Source organism: Anser brachyrhynchus (genome assembly GCF_964034855.1).
Source record: "Anser brachyrhynchus genome assembly, chromosome: 28".
NCBI classification, from domain to species: Eukaryota; Metazoa; Chordata; class Aves; order Anseriformes; family Anatidae; genus Anser; species Anser brachyrhynchus.
In genome coordinates, this window is record NC_137721.1 from 2,912,367 (window position 1) to 2,936,982 (window position 24,616).

At 44.8% G+C, this 24,616-nt stretch overlaps 3 protein-coding genes across 9 annotated transcripts in view; 1 reads left to right on the forward strand and 2 right to left on the reverse strand.

Annotated features, from left to right (window-relative positions):
- The window catches only part of LOC308183631 (uncharacterized protein), a 35,944-nt gene extending 13,338 nt beyond the window's left edge, over nt 1-22,606 (reverse strand). Inside the window, exon 1 of the mRNA XM_080569847.1 lies at nt 22,180-22,606. The gene's annotated coding sequence lies outside the window, so the exon portion shown is untranslated. The remainder of the gene's footprint in view (nt 1-22,179) is intronic.
- LOC308183559 (uncharacterized protein) lies at nt 933-23,742 on the reverse strand. 6 transcript variants are annotated; one of them, XR_013942468.1, is made up of 3 exons: nt 22,667-23,742; nt 7,840-10,809; nt 933-1,762 (listed from the first exon to the last, which is right to left on the reverse strand). XR_013942468.1 is itself a non-coding variant. In XM_080569770.1 (2 exons), exon 2 carries the CDS (start codon nt 1,739-1,741, stop codon nt 1,376-1,378), a length of 366 nt encoding a protein of 121 aa, XP_080425896.1. In that variant the 5' UTR covers nt 1,742-1,762; nt 22,667-22,826; the 3' UTR covers nt 933-1,375. The 6 variants fall into 6 exon arrangements, 4 of the variants coding, with proteins under 4 accessions (XP_080425896.1, XP_080425895.1, XP_080425893.1 ...); XR_013942469.1 differs by lacking the exon at nt 22,667-23,742 and adding an exon at nt 21,733-22,161; XM_080569770.1 differs by lacking the exon at nt 7,840-10,809 and having other exon boundaries at nt 22,667-22,826.
- On the forward strand, nt 10,818-19,512 carry LOC308183563 (uncharacterized protein). Of its 2 annotated transcripts, none has more exons than XM_080569775.1 (3): nt 10,818-16,470; nt 16,606-16,689; nt 18,339-19,512. In XM_080569775.1, exon 3 carries the CDS (start codon nt 18,360-18,362, stop codon nt 18,819-18,821), a length of 462 nt encoding a protein of 153 aa, XP_080425901.1. In that variant the 5' UTR covers nt 10,818-16,470; nt 16,606-16,689; nt 18,339-18,359; the 3' UTR covers nt 18,822-19,512. The 2 variants fall into 2 exon arrangements, with proteins under 2 accessions (XP_080425901.1, XP_080425900.1); XM_080569774.1 differs by having other exon boundaries at nt 10,818-16,392.
- Nucleotides 23,743-24,616: the final 874 nt, after the last annotated feature.

Here is a 24,616-nt window from a genome sequence, read left to right on the forward strand (position 1 = left end):
AAGCCCTAACAGATAGAACATGAGCTTATTCCAAAATTAAAAACAGGATTGCCAGCAAGTACATGCATTTGCAATTGCCTATGATGTCTTCAGTATCAGAACAGGCCAGGTTGGAAGGGACCTTGAGAGATCACCAGCCCCAACCTGCCCTGGGGAAGGGGAGCCCAGATGGGGCTCTTCAGCACCCTCTCCAATCCCATACTGAAACCCTCCCAGTGGTGGGCACTCTGCCACATCCCTGGGTAGGTTGCTCCAATGATTGACTGACCTCATTGTAAAAAGTTTCTTGTATTGAGGAGACAAAACCTCTCCTGGTGCAGCTTGTAACACATTTCCCCTCATCTCCTCCCTGTTTGGCCTTGTGAAGACAGCGCCTGCATCTTCTTTAGCCACACTTTAGGTACCAGAGCACTGTGATGAGGTCCCCCCGAGCCTGCTTTTCTCCAGACCAAACTACACCAGTCTTTCCTCACCAGGCAGGTTCTCCAGACCTTTGATCATCTCCTTTGGACCCTTTCCAGTCTGTCCTTGTCTTTTTTGAATCATGGGACCAGAAATGGACACAGGGCTCCAGGTGCTCCTGACAAGCACTGATTAAAGTGGGATGATCACATCTGCCTGTTAGAAAAGCCCCTGCAGATGCAGTCTAGGACCTGATTTGCCTTCTCTGCAGCACCTAAGCATTTTAAATGAATCATTTCTTTGGAGTGCACAAAGCAGGAGCCTGGAGTTGAGAAATACATCAGAGATACAGCTGAAGTTTCTTGCAGCTGCAAATGGCCATGTTTCCCAGTTTGAGGAGGGCAAGGCTCTGAGAAAGAATCCAGGAGTGAACAAAGTTAACGACAACTTTCAGACACCCCACCTGTGATGCTCTTGATTTCAAGATATTTAAGAAATGAAAGTGAAAAATAAAACCAGAAGTACAGTACTGATGAAGCATAACTTTTAATATGAAAGGCAGATATACTTTTAAAGGTGTACAGGACAGAAAGACTACATTCCCAAAGACACATTACACCCTGCCTATACCATTCATTCAGAATACATCACTGCAACAAACATAAAAGCCAGATATTGCAGCAGCATTTCTAGAGTTTACATAGAACCATAACATTGATGAGAAGCAAGTTTTTTGATCCAACAGCAGATCAAGAGGAGACTATGGGACGTAAGAGAGCAAGCAGACACAAAGCAGGAAAAAAAAACATTTCAAGCACTTGGGCAGTGGTGCAGAGCACTCAAAGCCCCTGCAGAAGGGTGGCTGCTGGCGCTGGGGCTCTCTGCATCAGGAAACACCGCCACTGAGATTCGCCGTCAGTCCATGCTTGCCAGGCCGGGGTTGATCCTCACTTCAGGAACGTTCCCGCTGGGTTTAGCAGGGGTAGCAGCTCCCGTAGCCGTATCTTTGGCCGTATCGTGAACTGAAGGGGTAGCCGTAGCGGCTGCTGTATAAGCCTGGGTAGCCATAGCAGTCCCCATAGCCATAGATGCCCCTATAGCCGCCATACAGACCCCCATAGCCATAGCCATCCCCATAGCCATAGAAGCCCCGGGAACCGTACAGCCCACCAAAGCCATAGCGGTCCCCAAAGCCATAGAGGCCCCGGTAACCGTAGAGGCTCCCATAGCCCCGGTAGCCGCAGGGGCTTCCACAGTCGTAGCCCCGGTAGCCATACAGGCCCCCGTAACTGCAGGGAGAATAGCAGTCATCCTCGCACTGGCCTTGGAAGAAAGTCATCTTTCTGCGATGGAGGCAAACCTGAAACGCAGCAGCAGGGAGGAAAGCCAAAGTGAGAAACACTTCTAGGTGGTAACAGCCTCAGAGCCCAAAGCCTTCTTCACGGAAGACAGAAGCTAAATGTTAACAATTTCCTTGGTTCCTTATTACATCCCTTCTCCCATTTCCATTTTCTCATCTTCACCCAGCTACCATCATCAGCTTTCTCATTTATCCGTTCTTTTTAAACCATTTAATTTCCTTTCTTGCTTACCAGCTGGGGAATAGACCTGTTACAGCTCAAAACTTCCCTGCTGCTTGCTTCAGGATTTTTCTTAGTCAATACGGTAAGGAGTAATCAATCCTCAATTTCTTTTAGGAGATCAGCTTTGCATAAAGCTCTACATTCCCAAATCCTTCAAGACTGTCTTCAAGAGAGCTTTAAGTAAAGGTAAAGTTTAAAGTATCTGGTGTTTGCCATTATAACACACCACAACAGCTCCAAGACTTGTTGCAGTAATTCACAGATTTTGAATCTGCAAATTGGGAAATTTGGGAAATTGGGATCTGCAAATGCTAACAGCAAAAACAAGAAACTACAAATCCATTGACACATCGGAACATCAGTTTGATTTCCAGTCCTGCTAAACAGACCAGAAGACCTCCCTCTGAATAAAATAGGAGAATTATGGAGGAACCCAGTGAGGGCCGCAGCAGGGAAACCCTTCTGTAAATCTCTAAGTTCTCTGCAGAGCTGCCTGATAACCAGGAGCCGAAGATCCCAAGTACCGACGGGACCAGGAGAGTTTCAGCCCCAGCTCTAAAGTTCTGAGCCTGCCAGCTCCTGCACAGCAGTATGCACAGGTACGAGGCACGAAGAAATCTTACACTTCAGAGGAGCTGCAATCCCAACAAACTAGCAGACCAAAATCTCTAAGCCTTACAAAGAGACTGAATGGAGAAGAGGCTTACCGAGTTCACCAGGAGGAGGAAGGCAAGAGAGCTGATGGAGAGCCTGGAGCTCTGAACTCTTTTTATACTGTTTCTTTGCCCTCCTGGCTTATCTAAGACGCCCTGCATATTCAAAGAGTTTCTTGCCTTATTGGCTGGAAAACAAATTTGCCTGTACACGTCATATCTTCAATTAATATAATTTTCCTCATTGTTTGGGATTATTAGTGTGTTCTCAACCTCCCATATGTCACATATATTACAGGTTTCTTTCATCTTAAAATGTTCTGGGCCAACTACATTCCTGATACCATTTTATTGTCTCCACTGTCAAAACTGAAGTTTATTTATGTATTATATAAAGGCATTTGTAAGTTCCCAAAGCCATTGGAGGGAGATAAAATTTCAGTAAAAAAGTAAAATCTTCCTACATTTGGAAATATTGATCATCAGAAACTCTGATGTGCTACGGCAGGGGCTTCGTGCTTAAAGGAAGTGCAAACATTTATTTAGGAATTTTCTATTAAGCTACTTAGCAACTTCAGCAAACAGGACCAGCACAAACTACAAATAAATCTTAATTGCATTCCTCCAAAATGTTCATGGTGAATAAAAGTCATGCTGCTACATGAGCAGAAAAAATGTTTTCAGCAAAAATACGAATATGGCATCGTTTGCACTTCAATTCGTTAGAGGACGTGACTCTGAGGTCAGCAGAATAAAGTGGAGAAAACAAGTATGAACTTGCCCTGGAAAATAATAAATGATAAGGATTTGGAGAGGTGTACTAAATACTGTTTTCCAAGGCTGGATGTTAATATTTTCTTAGCAAAGAATCGACCTCACACATCAAATATGGTACAATAGTGAAGAATACTAGAGATTGCTACAGAACTCCTTGTATGACCTTCACCTAATTTCTGACATTAATTTGAATATAAAATAAGGATAATAATGAGCAAGCAGGATGCTGAGGCTTCCTCAGAATTCTGAATACCAAAGCACTTCATAAACACTCATTAATGTTTTCAATTTGCAAAGTGTTGCAGTATTTAAATATTAATAGTTTGTCACCAAAAGACACCCCCAGTTTTAATAATATGGTCACTTAAAATATACATCAAGGTCTCTTGTTCCCAAGTCCTAATAAGGTGATGCACTATGTTTTACAAAAGTCAAAAGCTTAAAAAATAAAAATAAAAAAAAAGTATATATTTTTCAAAGCAGGAAGAAATATTTAGAAACATTCTTAAGGCAGAAGCAGACAAATTTCTTCAAAATCAGTGTTGTGGAACTTGAGACAAAACCAAAGCCGCTGGCAAGAGGAGAATCCCCACCAATATCATCAGGCACTAAGTACAGGTCACGATGCTGCTGAACAGAATCACAGAATCATTTAGGTTGGAAAAGACCTCTAGGATCAAATAGTCCAACCTATAACCTAGCACTGAAGCACTACTTCTCAACACACCAAAACAAATGTATTCCTTTTCTCCCCTCTGTGTTGCACCATAGATGCAAAAGCCAAGTAAACGGTGTACCTACGAGCAGATTGCGCAACCGGTAATGGTCTAAACATCCCATCCATCCAACTACAAAGAATTCCATGCAATTTTACTAGAAATGTGCTGAGCCCATTTCTTCTTGTTTTAAGATGAAAGAAATTCTGAAGGTATGACGTGTGTCATCACATCAAACTTTGAAAATATGAAAATCGCTGACTCCGATTACATCAGTTGAAGGAATAATGCACGCAACAAGATCCATTGTATAACTAACACCTGAGTTTAGGAAGGTATATATACGGACGCAGAACTCCGAAGTTTTATTCGCTTCTCCTGAGTTCCTCTCCTCAGTGAACCGGGTAAGTCCATACTGACTCTACTCTACACTTTTTGATATATATATATATATTTGCGTGTATTTACACCTGTATGCATGTCTCGATAAAAATATTTATACGTGTGTGCATGGACATATTTAAAAGGCTCTGCTGTGTACATGCACATAACACTGTATACGTGCACATGTATACATGGATATTCTGTAAGCAGTTTCTTTTTCTCGTTTTGAAAGCAATTCCTTCACTGGAACTTGTTTTGCTCTTCCTGTGTTTATTTAATAGCAGGTGTTAAAGCACTGCAGAATGTAAGGAGCCAACATAATTTTGAAGTCATAAGTAATTTCCAACTCTAGATTATTTTCCTTAGGAGTGGGGAATTCAAATCCTTAGATAAAAAAATATGAAACATTTATTACTTTGACATCCTTGAAGGAAGTTCCTCCATTTCATTGTGTTCTTTGAGTTTATGCCAGGTTGAGCACCCCATGGCTCTCCAGACTGGGGGATGCATGAGATGTGTTGTCAGTCTGACGTGAATCAGCATCGCTACCCGAAGTGGCATATTTTTCTTTGTTTTATTCACATTTTGTCGACTTTGGAGGAAAGGTCAGCTCTCAATTGGTAAAAAGAATATTTTTTTTTTGTCAGCCAATATCAAAAGATGAGAACAAAGAGAAAAAAGCTTGGGCGGATTCAGAGGATTAGATAGATAAACAAGGCAGCTAAGAGGATGTAAAACCCTTAGAAGGGAGCGTGGTCAGCGCCAGCACATTTCCTTTGCTCCACCGGGGCTCTGAGCCTTCCCTCCTGCTGCCAGCAGCCAATGTGCTCACCCTACTCCCTGGTCTGTGTTTCAGGTTTACCCACATCAGCCAACAATGACCTTCAACAGGGACTTCTACTACGATGGCTACTACTCGCCATTTGGCTACGAAGACCAGTACAGCTTTGGGGGCCTGAATGGCTACCGATTCGGAAGCCCGTATGGCTTCTACCGGGACCAGTACCGATATGGGAGTCCATATGGCTACAGAAGCTTTGGGAACCTGTATGGCAGCAGAGGCTTGAATGTTTACGGGGGCTACCATGGGAATGGGGACTTCCTCAATTTTGGGTATGGCTACCCCTTCTTTTCTCATTTTGGCAACAGATACAGCTATTGAAGCTGCTATCTGTGCTGAACCAGCAGAAAGAGAAACCGAGAAATGAAATGCAGGAGACAGATTCATCGCTAAGGTCACGGTGCTGAGAAATGCTGGGCCCCCACACCTCTGGCTGGGTTCAGTGAGGCGTGTGGGTGCCAGGCTTCGTTAGGACTACCCCATATGTAACCCTCTCATATCTTTAAGAATTTCTTCAGCTATTACTCTAAAGGGCAACTTGAATTACAGCAAGTATTGAGGCACCTTTCCATCATGCTGATGGAAAATTGCCTTTTAAATTAATTCTCAGTCATTTTGTAGTGCCATAGTAATAGGAGCAGTCCTGTGTCAATGGGAAGCAGATTTCTTCAACTGCCACAAACTCCTCTTTGCTTCACAACAAACTTCTCCAAAGACAACATGTACAGAAGCTCCTGTTATACATTCATGCTGTGCTTCATACAGCAGTGAACAGGACTTATGAGAAAGTGTGAGCAAGAACCTTGTCCGGACTGCCAAACTCCACCGTTTCCACAAGGAGAGAGCATCATCTGGCATCAGACACACACTACTTGCTGAAGACCCTTTTGTAAAACTGCAAACTTATTCTTTCTGTAACTTCTTGGTCTGTTTCTCCATTAAAATGACTCTGCATAATATTATCAGCTGTCTCCTCTTCTCCTTTTGTCTTTGCTGACATGCCACTGTGAAGGCACCAGCAGCAGTGCCACTCCATACAACCATACAGTAAGAGGGAGGTCTAAACTCCACATGTTAGAGGACATCATATGTCCTTCAAAAATGCTCCAGCCCCAACTTGTTTCCCAAAGTAGGACGAAGTTCTACCTTATTTTAATTAACCTATGACCCTGGGTTTACACAACACTCCTCCAGAAAAGGGCATCAGCTGACTGTCTGCACTACCACACACATACACCTGGAGCAAGCTAGGTTCTATGTTTGAAAAATAATTTCCAAAAAAGAAAAATTGAGTGGAAGCTAAAATCAGGTGGTCTGCCAAGGAAAGACAGCAATGCTTCTTAAGCTTGGAGAAAGACACCTAACAGAAAAGACCGAAGGCAACTAAGCCATGACCATCAGCTGAAGAGATCATCTCCTTTGCAAACTGCACAGCCAGGTTATTCAAGCAGTTCCTGTCAGCCTGTACTGTGTCACCTTGGAATACCGAGTAGTCTTGATTTAGGTTTATAATATTAAAGATTATAATCTGGCATGAAACAAGGTGGTTCAACAAGCATAGCCTAGACATAACTGCATGGATCCCATGCAAGCCCAGTTATACATCAAAGACATCACCAGGAGTCAAAAATCTTGTAGAAGCGACTTTGAGGGGGCACCTCTGGGCTGATTTTTGAGAGATACCCTACATGGCTACCCCTTCTCTTATGACAGCCACAGGAACATCTTCTCAGCTGACATAGCTAAGTGGAGGAAAAAGTAAGAAACTAACCGGTGGAACAGACTGGGGAAACATTTTCATAGGCAGAGAAACAATGATAGTTAGCAAAATAGTCCCTGTGTTGCAAATGTTATTCCTCCAATCCAAAGCCCATTTCTTTATATCCTCATTGACGCTTTCACATAAAGCATTTGACCTTGAACTGAGCCAGAGCAGAGGACAAGCCCCACAGATCCCGTTTCTTGCCTGGGAAGGAGCAGCCTCAGCCAAGAGACTGGCCTGACCTGCTGCCTTGTTCCGAGCTCACCTCTTTTTGCCCCAGTTTGAGCAAGACAGAGTCAGATCAGGACACCCTGGTAAAACAGTAAGGATAGCAGCCTCCACCCTAGGCTCCTAGCAGGACACATGGGCAGCAAATCAGTACAACCCTTTGAAACTGGCAAAACCATTGAGACGCCTTTTATAATCCTTCTGCTAGCTGCTGTCAGCAGCAGAAAGGGCTGGGTTCCCCAGGGAAAACATTAAGAAAGGTTTGAGTCTCCCACCACAATAAATACAGCTTATCTCCCTTGGATGCCCTCAGGCACACAAGACTTTTCCCACCTGCACGCACACTGTGGAAGTGCTTAAGCACACAGATGCACAGGAAGAGGCAACGCAGGATAAAAGATGGAAAGCCAAGGAATTGAGTGAAATCCTCAGCTCATGCCATAACATCAGGTGCCTCTCTATGCTTGCCAATACAGCAGTGTTTATGTATTACCTGTTTCTTCCCTTCCCCACATCCCATTCAGGTTGCTACCAGCAGTGCTATTGCTTCTGACAGAGGGTGTGATCCCCACCCAGTGCCCAGGGAACTGGAACCACCTGGGGGCTATGACTGCTCCATGGACCCCAGCTTCCCCAGGCCTGTCACAGGGTCATCTACAACACTTCCCTCTATCACTCTGCTTGGAGCCACCTGGGCACCACCTCAGCTTCAGTTTTTGCCTTGAAGTTGCCTGAGCTCCAGTACAACTCCACCTCCATGGGCTGCATCCCCAGTGCAGTCACTGCAGGGCTCCCTGCCTTTACAATGACCAGACAGCTTTATCGCTCACCCATCCAGAACGTCAGGGTGACCCCAGAAGTCCCAAATCACAGAACTGGAGCGCAGACTATCACTTGGCCCCATCAGACAATAGCACTGATGCTCACTTCCCATGGGTCAGCCTTAAGGTCCCCAGCAGCTCTGAGCTTACACCTGTTCAGAGTGGTGGGTAAAGAGCATTTTTTCCCTGGTTTATAGGGTGTTATGCCCTAAGGCATAAGAAAAGTTGGATGATTAGAGGAACTTTGTGCCTGCCTGAGATCACAGATGATAGATGGCTAATTTAGTTAACAGAAAACTAACTCCTATAATTTTATTTAAAGTCCTGAATGCCAGTCTGAAGCAGGATGTATTTACTGCATGCATGTGGGAAATTACCAATTTAAATGCACCTTGTGAACAACCCACATGAGGCATGCTGCAGGACATATGCCTCTAGCACAAAGATTCACTACCAGCCAGAATCACTTGTAAAGAGTAAACTTAGCCTCAAATGAGAAATTGGACCTATATATGAGCAGGTTTAGAACTTTTTCAAAATACTTCTTGGAGTATAATAAGAAAGGGAAAGTGGCTCATGGGATAGGAACACTGGCTTCATCAAAAACAGCAAGAGATACAAGAAGTCCTTCAAAACACACTATATTTCGATGAATATTCTAAGGTTCATTATTGCATTATGAGACAAGAGATGTTAAAAATTTTTCCATTGTCTTAAAAAAACACTCCAGTATCTTGAGATACTTAATATCTTTAATCCTCTGAAAGCCTCAGAGCATTTCACATGAGTATCTTTTATATCTAAATGAATAGAAGGTGCACTATAAATATTTCCACAGAAATTCACTGGCAAAGCTTCCCACTTTTACTGACAACTTGGTGTTTTGTGGTAACTGCAAGTCTCAACTTATTACACAGAAAGGGCAAATTTAGAGGCCTCAATAATAAACTGGAGTTCATTTCCAAATATGCCATTAGCATAATAATAAAGATTCCTTCATCTGGCTTTTGAGGTTTGGGGGATTTCTTTTGTAGGGAAGGATTTATGTGGTTGGTGAGAATTTGGTTTAATCATCTCATCCAAGGCTCACCAGCAGTCAATTACATGCTATTACAATGCCTGTCCACTTTGTTTTCCTTACACAGGGAGAGCTCTCCATAGAGCAGCTACTCTGAAATAGTCCAGCACTCTCACATTTTGCAGTGCTGATTTATACCATTCCTTTAACTATTAATAGCTACGTAACACTTCAAAAACATACAATAGCATAGAAACATTGAAATGTTTATCATCTACAAATTATTGAGGAAATTCAAAATTCCATGAATTAATTCCACCATCCATTTCTATATGCCTACAAGAAGACTACACTGTCAGAAGGCACTGAGCAAAGCAGTAAAACCAGAAGCTGAACTTTTGGCTTCAGTTCCCTCTCCCAAATACCAATTCTCCTTGCACCTCTGCACCGAGGCATTCTGTTATGTTGAGACAGGGAGGTGAAACTGATGACATCAGGAAGAGAAGACCTCACAAGAAGCCAATACTGAGGAAGGAGCTTTGTAGAACCAGGAACAGAAGGAAAGATGTGTGCAGTGGTTTCATTAATGGACAGCTCTAGCAGAGGAGTTGCTGTAGAAGGGAGGTGCACACAACCCACTGCCAGATCTCTCCTGACCATCACTGTCCTGAAGCAGGCCGATAGGATCAGCTTGGGGCAGCAGGACAAAGGCACCTGAATTAGGAGCAGAGGAACAGACATGCACACACACACAGAGGCCAATAACATATTGCAAGGTCATGTTTAATGAGAAAGAAGCAGATCATACAGAGGCAGAATTATATGGTACAGATTACAAATTGCCTGTAACCTGTGATTTGATGTAAGGTGATTCATGTAATAGCTGATGTTGTTTCCCTATTGCAGAGACACGTAAAGCACAGAGCATGGGCTGGCTCACTCCAAGACCCTTTTTTATACCTCATTAGCCACAGAAAGAACCTACGAAGCAATCTAAAATGGATGGCAACCCAATCCCTTCACCTCCTACTGCATTACAAACGCAGTCCACAGCTTTGAGAAGAGAGTACTTAGAGAAAATGGAAGGCATTAGGAAAAATAAAAAACAACAGAAAGGGTAATATGAGAAGGATGTAAATGGATTCTTTTTCTTCAGAAGATCTAAACGTTTATGGATGCACTTAATGGCAGCTCCAAATGCTCAGCCCTGGAGCTCAGCCAGATATCTACATCCTGCTCATCCTCGCCTGGACGTTCCACTTCCAGCAGCTCCTCTGACTAAGTTTAGCATGGTCTGCAGCTTCCAACCGGGTACCCCCGTGCCCACCGGGCACCGCCATACACATGCGAGCCCCCAGGAGCAGGGGCACCGCTGAAGCCACTTCCAACTTCAGGGGCTCCCGCAGATCCCACGACGCTTTGCTGTGGGAAGGTGCTGAGGATGGGTCCAGGGAAGGTCACAACCACAGGTGGAGGGTAGATGACCACCCTTGAGTCAGGACACTGCACAACACAGGGCTCGTTGCAGCTGTCAGCAATGGGCTGCGGCGCAGCCACCCCACACAGTGAGGGGCTGCCGTCGGTGCACGGGCTTAGGGAGTGCGTCATTTGGGGGATGGTTAATCTGAAGTGCAAGGGAATATGATGAGAACAAGGCAACAATTCTTACAAGTTCCACAATCAAACATTAAAACAGAAAGCTATCAACAGGCTAGAGGGAAAGGCAGAATTTCATAGCTGGGTTCTGAGAAAACACCACCTGTAAATCTTGTATCAAACACAATATCTGGAAATGAGATTTAATGAAAAACTAATTGGAGATCATCACCCAGACAGTATTGGAAGACCTGCATGTACCAAAGCCAAGAGCTAAACAGTCACAAAGTGGTATAGATACATCAAGAAAACTTTGGTTTGATACAACGGAACATTTGCATAGGATTTACCCTCACTTAAAACTACAAGCAAAAACTTTCTTTAGAAAGAGGAATTCAAATCAAGCTTACCTACTTCACGAGAGAAATAAGAAAAATGATCGGGCAAGATCTGACGTTGAGTGTTTTTATACTCTTAGACTGCCCAAAGCATCTGAGTCACTTATGTGCACAGCATCCCAATCAATTACTAAACACATTTCTTTTAAGACTTAACTTTGTTAATGAATGTCAATTGTTTTTAATAAATCGCTCTAATTATTAGCGTCCTTCCATTACCACCACCACCCCCCCACAACTTGGACTTCACTGCCTTCCAGTCTATTTCAAAACTTTACATAGAAGGGATATTGTGTATATTACAGAAAAACCAAGAGGTTTATATGGTTCATACTCGGCTCTCCTCCATGAATGGACTCATCCCTGGGCAAGCAGCAAACAGCCATTTACTTGGAAGAAAATGTACTGACCCAGCCCAGGAGGAATTGCAAAAGTGAGGGATATGCTGGGTTCTTGGCCTAGGGGTAGCCCGGTTCACAGTTCTGTGATGAAATTAGGCTAATATGGGGTCTAGTCAAAGCCCTGGCATTCTGTGGAAACCTTCAGAATGAATTTTAGAGTAATATATCCAAATAAGTCAGTGCTGCTCTTCCAATTAGACACCAAGCATGTGTGTCTTTAAACCTGCAAGCTTTTTAAAAAAGGGGAGAAAAAGTAAGGCTATATCTTATATGAAATTTTATGCCATACTCTGAAGCTATAAACCATGACCTGATTAAGAAAATGAGACAAAAAGGCAACAGATTGGGTGTGGCTCATGCAAGACCTTGTCAGGTCATTTTTTTCAAAAAGTCATTTGTTCAATAAAAGGACACCTAAATCCATTGTAATAATACACGTTGCACATCTAGAACAACGAGTAGAACGTTCGTGTTGGAATCCCAATTGCTGATGAATTGCAACTGCCAGCAGTTATCATCGGCATTAAACACAGCAGTATGACGGATGGACGCCGAGGAGGAGGTTCACCAACACTCTGTACCAGTGTCAGCAACAGACGCCAAGTATGGAAACGGCTTGTGCCATACAGATGCTCTCTACCAGCCCCGGTGGGCCATGGAGGATGGCAACTTGTCCACTCTGATTTACACTGTGCTTGAAGTCAAAGATTTTGCTACTTTCGTGGCAGTAGAGAAGACTTGTAAGGGATGTTTTGCTATAGTAAAGCCCAGCTCAGAGCCTTCCCCTTCTCAACAGCAGCATGTTCTTCTCACAAGGAAAAGGCTTCCATTGGGGGAGTTAGAGATGGACATGGTAACACTGCAGAATAATTTCTGCCTTTCAACAAAGAGGGAATCTCATATATCAGATTGGCAGAAAAATGACTCAGAAAGAATACTAAACCCCATATGCTACCGTGGGGTAGAAACCCCTATCGAGTTTTTCACACAATAGGAAGTGGTCTGGTTGCTCTCCTAGTTTAATTGCGTGCTGAGATTTATCATCACATCGTCCTCGGCGACACTGAAACATTTGTCATTCGTTTGGAAAATTAACTCTGCATTTTCTATAATTAAGTGTAACCATGTGAATTGCAACACACGCCTATCTCAGCTTAAATCAAATAGCAATTTAACCTTAATGTAATTCCTCAAAAAAGGTGGAATTCAAAGCCTAATCATTATTTTCAAGTTAGCCAATTGAAGATAAAAGCAAGTCTTAAGTCTTATTTTAAAAATGTATTATTAATATTGCATTGAACAAAATCTAGATCATTAATCTGAAGCAAGATGAAGCCACACTGCTGGAACTAGTTTCCTTCTCTGCTAAGCACTGCTTACAGTTATTATCACTGCTAAATCCATGTATCTGAACACAGAGGCTAACAACACTAAGAGTAGGCACGCAGATGCTCTCTGAAAGCATTCTCAAAGCACAACAGAAAAGCTCATTAATGTTCTACACAACTGATGTTGTCATACAGATGTTTAACAAGAGTATTACAACTCCCAGCTCAGGCACCACCAGAGAAGACAAAGAAATAAAAGCGATGAGTCAACTGCTGAACCATAGCCAAATCTCACTACACCTAAGCTGTGTCCAGAAGTAAATGCAGCAAAACAACACGTGCTCTGGCTCAATTTACCAGTTTAAGCAAATTTAGGAATCAAATTTTAGCACCTAAAAAAAGTAAAGATGCAAAATAAATATAAAAATCGTCATCCTCGTGTCAAGAAAAAAGAGAAAACACCTATGATGCAGACAAGCCATCAAGCACCCAAAGTGTTGACAGAACATGGAGTTATTCAGGATTTAGATAAAACATTAGGATTCTTCCAAAATATTTTAGCCATCTACCTGTAAGGGTATGCAGGAAAGATGTTTAAAACCCTGTTAGAAACCTCAGACTAAGCTTCAGAGATATGTGGTCTCACTGGTGTTTTCTCCACAGCTGAGCTCAAACTAATCCTTGTGATTGAACACAAAGATGGTATTTTAGTTGATTCCTGCTTCCCACAGAGCAGCCCTACAAATGAAGCATCAACACCAATTCTCCCTCACCCCACAAACCTGGTGGAGGCAACTCCAACGCCAGCTTTAAAGACCAAGGTAGTGTTCACCACAAGAGCAAGAACCCTCTGAAGACACACATTTGGCTATACCACACAAAAAGCTGGCTTCGTGAGTCAAATCCATCCCAGAGACTAAGGAAACACTGCAAACATATATGAAGTTTAAAACTCCAGAAACATTTGTGGTTTTGTGCACACACCACAGTAGGTGAGGCAGAAACCTTAGAAATAATTGCATCAATTACATGTTGGCTCTGGCTAGTAAGGACTTTGTGCCCAAAAAGGTGTTTTCTCTGTGAGACTGACTATATAAAAGCCATCCAAAGCTCAGATTTATTAATTTCTCTTGATTTCTTCTCCTCAAACGAGGTACATGTGATCAGCACAACTGCTTTATAACCACCAAACTCCAACTAATGACTAACGTAAGAGGCTGAGCATATTTAACTTCGTGACAAAGAAACTAGACAGGAGAAGCCACCAAGGTTTTTCCCACTTTGTCTTGAAGTTAGAAACACTTAAAACGCTGTGAAGAGACAGTAGTTGCAGGGGGAGCCAAACCCATTTGTACACATGAAAGCATAGAATGAATAATCTGAAATTGAGGTAAAATCTCCTGAAATCCTGGAAGCATGTTTTTCTTAATTTACTTCAGACAGCTGTTGTGCTCTCTACTTTTCCTTTACATTAAAAGTTACTTTGCATTTACTGTTGCTTTTTTCGCCTCAAAGAAAAAAAAAAAAGCTTTATAAACAAGGCTTCAGATATCCCATGAGTAAATGTCCAGAGCTATTTTACTTCTCAATGGCAAGCCATGCAAGCTTGATGCCCGTTTTCCAAGAACATGAATGTGCTGCAAGCATCCCAAGACAGCCAGGATGCCTGCCCTGCTATACAGCCACCAACAGCTTCAGAACTGTTGCCCTGTGGACTTACCCAAACCTATCACTTACCACTGGCCTGGCCTCAAACCACCCAGCAGCACTAAATTATTCTGCAGGGAATGACACTTTCCCATAACTTAGCCTTCCATTAGGTGCTTTGAATTTTATAGATGTCAACTACAGATGCAGTATGATCCAAAGAAAAGACAGAACTTGGGCTCAGCATCACTAAAAGGGCTCGTAACTACTTCAGGCATATGGGACATGGGCTTTTCCCACAGAAATACCCTTCGTACGCAGCACACCACTGCAAGGGGCTCTCAATCCGTTATGGACTGGTCTTGAGGCTTCTCATTTCTCCATGTGGTAGTTCATGCATTAACATTTAAGTCACAAGCCATAAATTCACCAGGAAAGGTGAGAACCAGAGAAATACTCATTTTTCCATGGCCAAGTGTTACTACCCAGCAGCTGAGGCTCTCCATGCTGTTAGGAGCTACACAAAGAGAGGTGAAGAACCATCATTATCTGCTACATTCTGGTGCTACGCTGAGGGAAACACAGGGATGGTACTGCTAACAAAGGCTCCTGCCTTAGCTAAACTTGGCTAAATTGACATGGCATTATCTGCATGCCCACTGGGCGAGATATTTTTTCCCCTGGAGCAGGCAGTATTGGCTACTGTTTGACACATCAAGATGAAGCACTGGCCTTACTGCCTGTGTTCATCCTTTCGTCCCAGAACAAGGGGCTGCAACAAGAAACAGTTTGGGGATATGGCTGCATTCCCCTTCACATTATACAAATTGGTGTATTTTCCAGTTATATAAAGTCATTAAACTAAGCCATTAAAATCAGCTGGTGATACTAAGGAGATACTCTGGGCTGCAAAAAAGAAAAAAATGGAAAGAACAGTGCATTTTGATAGAACTGTAATCATGACTCATGGCATGACCTGTATGAGAGCCTATAACAAAGCTGAGGTATAGTGTGTATATTGATAAATTAAGGCCCTTCCAGGTCCCACACCTGTGCAGGCCCACATTTACCCACACATAAAACTAGAATAGCACTGACAGAGGCCATGAAATGGCATCTTCATAACAGGACCTCTTGGAACTCCCCACAACCACTCATTAAAGTTTTACATGAGCAAAGGTCTTCAAGCTGGACTCCACTATAATGAACACAGGCATCAATTTAAAGGATGCGTGTCAGGACATCCAAGGCTACTAATTAAATTGCATGCAGGGAGCAGCTCCCCTTCTGACAAGCAAGCATGATGCACATGGACAGGCAGCATCCACATGGGCACAGCAGAGGTCCAGGTGCAAGCCAGCAGCTGTTGGGGTGGCCAGAGTAAACCAAATGGGGGTGATTAGAAACACTCCTCCCTTGCCATGATTAGTTCCACCTAATACTCCTTGTTTCTCACCCCAGGAACCTAATGGGATGTCCCAAACACAATTGCTGATGAGTCTGATCAAACCACAAGCTACTTGTAGGAGCACAGCAGCCCACGTAAAGCACTGCCCCCACAAACAGCTTAAATCCTTGACAAAGCTATTTTTTGGAAGTTTAGCTGTGCCAGTTTCCAAGCAGATTTCGATTTGTCACAGTACTAGCCCTGGCTGCGGTCCTGTGAGGTTTACACACCCATGAAGACAGCACTGGCTTGCATGCACACACCTGCCACTGGCCTTGTTTCCAGCTGGAAAGAGCAACCAGGTGCAAAGCCTCATAAAATCTGGGATTCACTCGGTAGCTTTGAAGGGCACTAGATCAGACGTACAAGTAGCTGAGTGCCAGGCTTTGGGTACGTCTCTCTCAGCCTTGCTTATCCCTTACTTATCCCATAAAGATTTAAAATTGAAAGAACCCAGCAGGGTGTGAGGTACATTTCATGCTATTTGGGGATCAGAATATACTAATAATCACATATGAGTAAAATAATTGCAGCCAATGAAAAAGCTGCATATGAACACATTTTCTCCTGTATTTAATTAAGATTTGATATACCATTGCTCAGGTTTTCCAGGCAGTCTAAAAGACCATATAAAACCCACACATCTCCGAGCTTTCAATCCAGTTCTTACTCTCCTCTCTGAGCTCGGTAAGTTATTTGCCTATTTCTATTCTAACTAGCTAAATGTCCTTCTGTTGATGCTTTTAACTCATACCTGAATCCTGCAAAAATAATCTGATGAGAAATAAGTGAATTGTTTCTTTTGAAAAGTTTCTCTTTGCTAATTTATATTTGTTGGCATAGGTATGGACATTCAAAATTAAGCCTAAGATTTATAGAACCTAACTCAATTTGATGTGATGTTTCCACTTTGATCTGGCAATTTAGGTATCTTTATCTTTAATCCACTTTAAAAATTCTGAATTATAAATTTCTCCTCCTATATTAGAGATCTTTCTCCTTATTTCAGTAGCTTGAGTAACTTTCTGTGGGCAGCTGACCTCTACGATAGTAATCAGTCTGATGTAGATGGTTTCTACAATACCACAGAGACTAATTTTTTATATAGAAGAACTGAAGGAAAGCTTGGCTATTGTATCTTTTGGAACCTTTTATAGACTTATTTTTCTGGAGTTTCTGGTGGTTTTGATTTTGGTTTTTAAATAAGAGCTGGGATTACTCACTTTCAAAACATAGCTAGAAAATGCTGACCCCTGGCCTTTCTCCTGTTTCTGTAGCTAGGTGTGAGTTGACTCCTTTGTAAACAAGTTGTGTTGATGGGACCTGACCCTTGAGAGCTTTGTTCTCAGAGCAGTGCTGCCTATCTGCAAAAGCAGCTGCCACCAACTTGCAACATCCAGACACCCAAGTGCCATTTGCTAGTGCTGAGCAAAGCTGATTTGCAGTCAGATTTTGAGTTTTAATTAGGAAATCCAAGGCCTCAGCACTTCTCCACACTCGGTCACATCTTTGGACAGACACCTCATGCCTTCCAAGTGTGACAGGCAGCTCTGATGTCCCCCAGCTGGGCAGTGCCTCTCCTCCAGCAGCCAGCACGGACTCTGCAGCCTCCTGCCCCCAGGTGTCTCTGTGCCAGCAGTGCAGGGAGCACCACAGGCTGATGCAGGCAGGGCACAGCTCTAAGCTGACCTCCAAGATTCTTGCAGCCCTTGCTTCTACTGGAGCAAATTCAGGAGAGAAAGACCAAGAGAGTGCAGCATAGCTGGTGAAGCAATCATACAACTGATCCTGAGATGAAGAGAGTTACATTTGACTTTTTACTTATCTAGGACACTGGTAGCTTCAGCCAGATTTTCAAAAGTTGCTTTGTCCCCTATGAACATCGGGCATCTAAAAATAAAGCTCCTGCCACATTACCCTGTCTACTACAGAGATAATCTTGTTTTGCAATTCAGGTTAGTGTAAAAGGCAACACTTTTGCTTTACCTAATGCTAACAGAAAGTGATTCCAGTTTCACTTGAAGCATCTGGAAAGCAAATAGCCTTTACCACAAGAGATGAGAACCTCAGCACTAGCCCTAGGTATGCCATTGCTTCAGTAGCTGAAGCATGCAGGTCACTTTGCAGCTAAGCCTCAAACTCCCCTTCTCAGGATAATAGTTACCTACTTCACCTGAGATCTGAAGGCATTAAAAAATTGTTATTTAAATGCAAGGCTGTGCAGTTTCTGCTCCAGAGATGAGGACTGAGAGTCAGAGCAGCACATTCAAACAATGGAAAGGCAGCTCTGATACAAGCAGCAATCTACAGGGAATTAATTTACCTTTATTTTTTAGCTTCATCTCCACCCCGGGACAATGTCTTACTGGTACCAATACAAGCAGCAGTGCATCGTCCCCAGCGGATTGAAGTGTGCCACCCCTGTGTTCACACAGTGCCACAGCCCTGCTGTGGTGAAGTCCATGCCGTGCACATCATGTGCCTCCATGGACGCCAACCTGTGCGCCGCAAGGAAGATGATGCAGAGCAGCCCCAAGTGCCCCACACCATGCACATCAAGCTGTATCGAGAAGCACATTGTGCAAGGCCACTCTTCCTCCTCCTCCTGTAGCACCAGGTCTCCTGAGCTGTGCAGCATGGTGTTCCCCCAGCCCCACGTGCAGAGCGGGCAGCATCTCTTTGTGCCTCAGTGCAGACAGCTGGGCATTACAGAATGCCCCCAGATAGGCAATCCCATTCACGTGGGCCAGCAGAGCTCGTATCCTTGCTCCTCATACCAGTGGTCCGACAGCTACCACTACCGCTGTGGGCAAAGTTAAGCTCCGGAGAGGCACCCACAGAACAACCAGGTGATGGAGAGCAAGATGCACACCCGCAGCTGAGTTCACAGGCACAACTCCCGGAGGTGCAACTCACATCTCTTGCTGCAGTCACTGGGGTTGTGGGCAACCTGAAACCCTAACAGCCAGCCCTCTCCACGGTATCCTCTGCATTAGATTTAAAGGTCTCATAGCTTCATATCTACAGCCGGCTCAGCTCTTGACTGTCTTAAGACTGCTTTTCTATGACTGCTGGTGTAAAGGATATGTGAGTTTTACTACAGGCATAACCACTCACATGAATGACATTGCATCAAAGTGGCATCAGCTAGCCCAGAGTCAATAAAAACTAGGTCCTTCTGTGCTAATATTGCTAAATACACATTTTTCTGCTTTCAACTTTGTTCCAGAGGAGATAGTGTAAAAGAAACTGGTTTTAAGCATTGTGCTTTGTTCTACATGCAACTAGCAAAAATAAACAAGTAAAATGGTGAAAAACAGAATGCAGCTTTCAAGTCAAGGGGATCTACTGTGTGAAGCACCTCACTCCTGAAGCACTTGCTACCTGAAGATCCACCTCCAATGTACCTCCTGGAATAATGGAAGTTCTTGCTTTATAGTCCACATTACTTTATTCTGTATGGTATATATGCACCATTTCTCACATAATAAAGCCTCTACTGCATCAAACCAGCCACTTTTTTTTTTTTAACCCTCCACCCCTAATTCAGCTGCCTCCAATGTGACAATCCCCAGTTGTAAAGCAACCATGGAGAGATGAGCACTGCTTCCACCTGCACAGGTAACAAACACTCAGCTCCCTACAGCACATCTCAAAAGAGCTTACAGAAAAAGCTGAGACAGCTGTATGACAACTAACACATTAAATCAATAAACTAGCAGCAAATGCTGGAATTAAATCCAGGAGTCATGTGTCAGAGCAGTGCTCTAATACCTAGACCACACTGCTCTATGCAGTATGCCATTAAGCTATTTGCAAATTGAGGTGGTGTGACCCCACAAACCAATAAATCTCAATTAAATTTACCCCCCAATCATTCCTACTGCATTTGTAAACTAAACTCCAGAAATTCTTCTTCCATCACGTGTTTAGGGCTTGATTCAGGGCAGACGCAGGAGCCGCAGAGGCACGCACACGTCCCAGCACAGCACAGCAGCCAAGAGCTCAGCACAAAACACTTGGGCTGTCAAGAACCCAGAGCAACTACCACCCAGCCCTGCAGACAAATGCATTGGTACAACAACAAGCTACAGCAGAAATTTAGATTTGCAATGATTTTTCTGCCAGCCAAAATTGAGATTCTCAAATAACATGTCACCTGTGACAAAGTTAGGTAGGCTACAGGACTCCAAATTCAGTTTGAGTTGCATAGCAGGAAGCATCTTTAAAAAGAAGAAAAGGTTTGAAGCTTAAAAAGAGCAGAGTGACCATCTTGGAGCTGAAAAGTCAGAGGCAGCAGCTCTGAAGTGGCATGACTTCCCTGGAGTCAGCAGAGGCTAGGATGACTTATGCCTTCTCCAAATCTGCCTACTAGGAGAGAAATAATAAAGCTGTGCTCTCCACCAAGCAGCCAAAGGGCATGTCTCTAATGTGGTCGCGTTCAAAGGCAGGCGAAGCTGCTAGGCAATACCTAGTGAGGGGAGAGCTCTCCCAGTCCCTCTCCTGGCTGTTACCCTATGGCCCACAAATGCGGCACATCAGCAGCTTGGGGTTGCTGAAGTCACATGAACAAAGGAGCCTTTCTGCATTCCCCTGTCACAGCATGGAGCATCTTTCTTCGTGGCTTTTCACCCACACCTTCAGGCTACACCCAAGCCTCTAAGAAGTTCTAGATAGTCAGAGGTTTCAGGGCAGTGTACTCATCTGGTGAATTTCTTTTTTTTTTTTTTTTTTAAGAGCTAGCTTGATGATCTGAGGCCAGCAATCTACATCACTCTCCTGCAAACTCAAACATTTCTCATTTACCCAGCTCTGCTGAGCTCCACCACTTCTGGAGGTTGGTATTGCACTGAAAGTGCATGCAATTTGTATTTTAATGCTTCTGTGCAATCCAGCTGTCTGCTCTTTCAACAAGCTGGGCGGCAACTGTCAAGTTTTTTATTATTCCTTATTTAAAAGGGGGAGAAATTAGGAAGCCATTAAAGCGTCTTTGCCATTCAGGAACCTCTGTCACAATTTTCAGAACTTTCTAGAGGCAGACAGATACATCAAGCTGCTTAAGTCCAAAACGCCTCACAGCCAAGCTGGCCCAGCCCAGGGTCACAGGGCACATTAGGTCGGAGCCACGCAGCAAGCATCACAGCCCGCCAGCAGGGCCGCCCTGCCCCAGGCACAGGGCAAGGAGCTCAGCCTGGTCTGCATTAGCCACCCAGCCCTGCCCTCGGATGCTCATGGGCTGAAAGCAAACAGCAACTCCACTAACTAATACGAAGGTTACTCTTGACAATTACACCCTAGGTGCTCTATAACTAAAGATTTTAAAATCAAAAGAATCTTTTGAAATGAAAGAGCTTTTGGGAATATCAGCTCTGCTGATACACAAAGCTTTAACTCAGCCTCACATTTCTGGGACTTCTCAGAGGAAGCAGCAAGTTCTCAACAGGAGTCAGCAGGACCTCAATTATTTGCAATCAAAAGCTGACTCCACCAGGGTGAATTTGTTCCCTCCTGATTGGCTTTGGCATGCCACACACCTACACTTCAAAACTGAGCAGGAAGAGCAAGAAAAGGGCTGCAAAGGAAGGATGAGAAATGTGATTTACAGAACAGCGCCATCACCTCTACCAAATAAGATCTAAAGTCCACCAAGAGTATCTCATAGCTAGGGATTTGCTTTTTAGTCCCTCATTTTTTGTGCAATTCAAAAGGATAGCACTTTGGTCGTTTTACCTCCATATCATAAAAAGCGCTGCCTCCAACATCCAGTAAATCATCCAAAACCACTTCCAGCAAGCAGCAGCCATCTGTTCTCAAGAGAGCAGACCCCCAGGCTCCTCACCCAGCCCTGACTGCATCAGGAGGGGGCAGAGGGGATACACCCCCAGGCAGGCAGCTCCCTGCACACCCCCCAAACCAGCCCCAGCCCTGCAGCTGCAGCCCATCAGCTCTCCCCATTGCCACCACCTGGCCAAACTCAGCCAGTTTCTTGCATTTAGCATCAACTAAATGCATAATTAAACTCAGCTGTCTCATTGCATTTAGCATCAACTAATGCATTCAGAGTTTCTTACTACTTTTCAAACATTTTTGCGTTATCCTTGGAGCCACCTCTGTGCTGGCCAACCTTGCATGGCTCAGGAGCTGCGGATTTTTTTTTTTCCTCAGTGCATTACCAACCTGCTCGCCTTTTTAACAGCCCAGCTTGCTTGAAACTCAGTTGCAGCCGGGCTTTGTTTCCCTCCGGAGCAGGCAGAACGGCTCCTTCCCCCCGCACTGTACCAGGGCGGGGGGCGGTATTTCCGTGCAGCTGCCCCCAGCACCAGTTTATCAGGGCGCAGAGGCTCCAGCTCCAAAATCCTCCCTGCTGGGGATAGGGGGAGGCAACAGAAGGATGGAGGCAGACCTGTGGCACCTGGGGGGGGGCCTTCGTGGCCTCACAGGGGCCAAAAAGCAAGCGGCAGCCTCAGTCCCCCCCCCCCCCCCCCCGCCACCCCCCAGCCCAGGCACCGGAGAAGGAGACCCCACAGAAGCAGCCAGCAGAGGAAAAAAACAGCGAGAGAAAGACGAGAAGCAAAAGCTGCGAGACTCCCGCAGCTGGCGGCGAAGTGTGCCCCCCCCCCCGAGCCCCCCCCCCTCCCCATGCGCTGCAGTGGGAGCCGGGTACCTGCGGAGGTCCTAGCGGGGCGGCTTCTTCCTCCAGCAAAGGGATCCACCGAAGGTCCCCCCCCGCCAAGGAGGGCAGTCGGGGGCGGGGGGGCGGCCTTTCTGCCCCGGTATTTATCAGGGGCAATTAGCAGCTCGTTGCAGCTCCGGGGGGGTATTGAGCTGGTGCCTGGGGAGTTGGGGGGGCCGAGGGGCTGCTCTGGCTGGGGGGAGGTTTAGGGCACAGCATCGGGCACTGCTTTCTTTCTGGGCCCAAATCTTGTTGCATCAGACGCTGAGTGAAAATCCAGTAACAAATCCTAACGTGCTTTTTGCTCTTAAAGTGCTTGAACAGCAAAAAATAGTCAGAGAATCAGAGTATTCCAGGAGCTGAATAAACTAAGCTTTGCTTCAACCCTGTTGTGGTGCACGTGCTTTTTAAAAAATAAAATAAAATGACCCCTTGCTTTTTTGAGTGGGGCTCCTGTGCTTTGAAAGATAATCAATGGGTTTGGTAGTTCGGGGAGAAATTATAAAAGCTTGGTGAGAACCACTTTCAGAGAGGCCTCCTCACGTGCCAATGCGATTCTTCTAGGCCTCTGATCACTCCCATGGGAGTGGGAGCTCTGTGGGGTTGCAGAGGCCCCGCTTCTTCAGAATAGTGTTTTCACATCTTGGCAGCAAAGAGCATGAGCTGGCCCAGAAGTACATGAAGAAATTACAGCTAGAAAGAAACACAAACCAAGTTTTATAGCTTTGGCTGTGGCTTCAGCATGGCAGCTAGGAGTTTCCTCATGGAAAGCTGTTGGGCTATTAACAATTATTTTTAACAAGCACGTTAATTTATTTCAGTGCTAACTCGCTGTCCTAGAGCCCCATCCTGTGGCGGTGAGGGTGCTGAGCCGCGGGGACCTGCTCCCTCCTTGGTCCCCACCCCTCGCTGCAACTGCTTGTTGTCACCAGTGGATGTGTGAGCAGAACCTGGCTGCTGATGGGGTGGGTGGGCTGCTTGCACGGCACCTGCAGGAGCCCTGGTGCTCCCCAGGGACCTCTGCAGGGCCTAGACCCTGCTGGCTCTTAGTAAAAGAGGCAAAACTTCACCCACAGCCCTGCCACAGTTTCCCTTCTCCATTTTGAAGAGGGAGCTGAGCCGTTGCGTAAGGCGGGTTTGGCAGAGAACGCAGTGGGTGTGGGATGGTGAAGCAGTGCAGGGATGGTGTGCCCTGCTGATGAAATTGCAAGTTGCTGCACTGATGACAAATTCCTGGCTGTAAAGTCAGCGATAAAGTGATGCAACGCTTGCAGCAGTGGTGTAGAAAAGCAGGTATATGATGCTAGAGACTCCTACTTGGTTGTGCTGGCCTGCCCATGACTAAGTGATGCGGTGGAGAAATGGGTCAGCTCTAAAAGGAAAGAGGTGGTAAACCTCTTCGATCAGATGACTGCAAGAAATATACAGGGTTTCAGCTGTGAAGGCCAAATGCCACATCTCCCATGGCTGTGGAAGTCACATCTTGTGAGATCCCTGATCCAGATGTGCCAGCTCCTTTCGTCTCCTGAGGGACTTGGTATTGGACTTGAATTTCTGGCAATTTTTATGGAGTTGTTCATACCAGCAGTTCGTGTTTGCCTTTCTTATCGCAGCCCTACTCTTATCCCATGGAGATGTTACTGGCAGCTGGGGGCCTTGAAAGGAGAAAATCCAGTTCCAGTGCTGCACCCAGTTGTGCAGCAAGTTGTTTCATCACTGTAAGAAAAAATAAGGCCTACTGCAGTCTGAAAAGACAGCATTTCTCCCTCCCTTCCACAAGCTTCTTTTAGCTTTCTAAGTGGGTGCAGGTAGGAGGAGGCTGGGGGGGGGGGGGGGGGCTGGCTGCATACATTGCCATACAGCTGCACAGGGGGTCACCTCCCACCCCAAAGCAGGAGATAAAGGGAGACCTTCTGGAGGTGTCCCTACCCCATGTAGAAC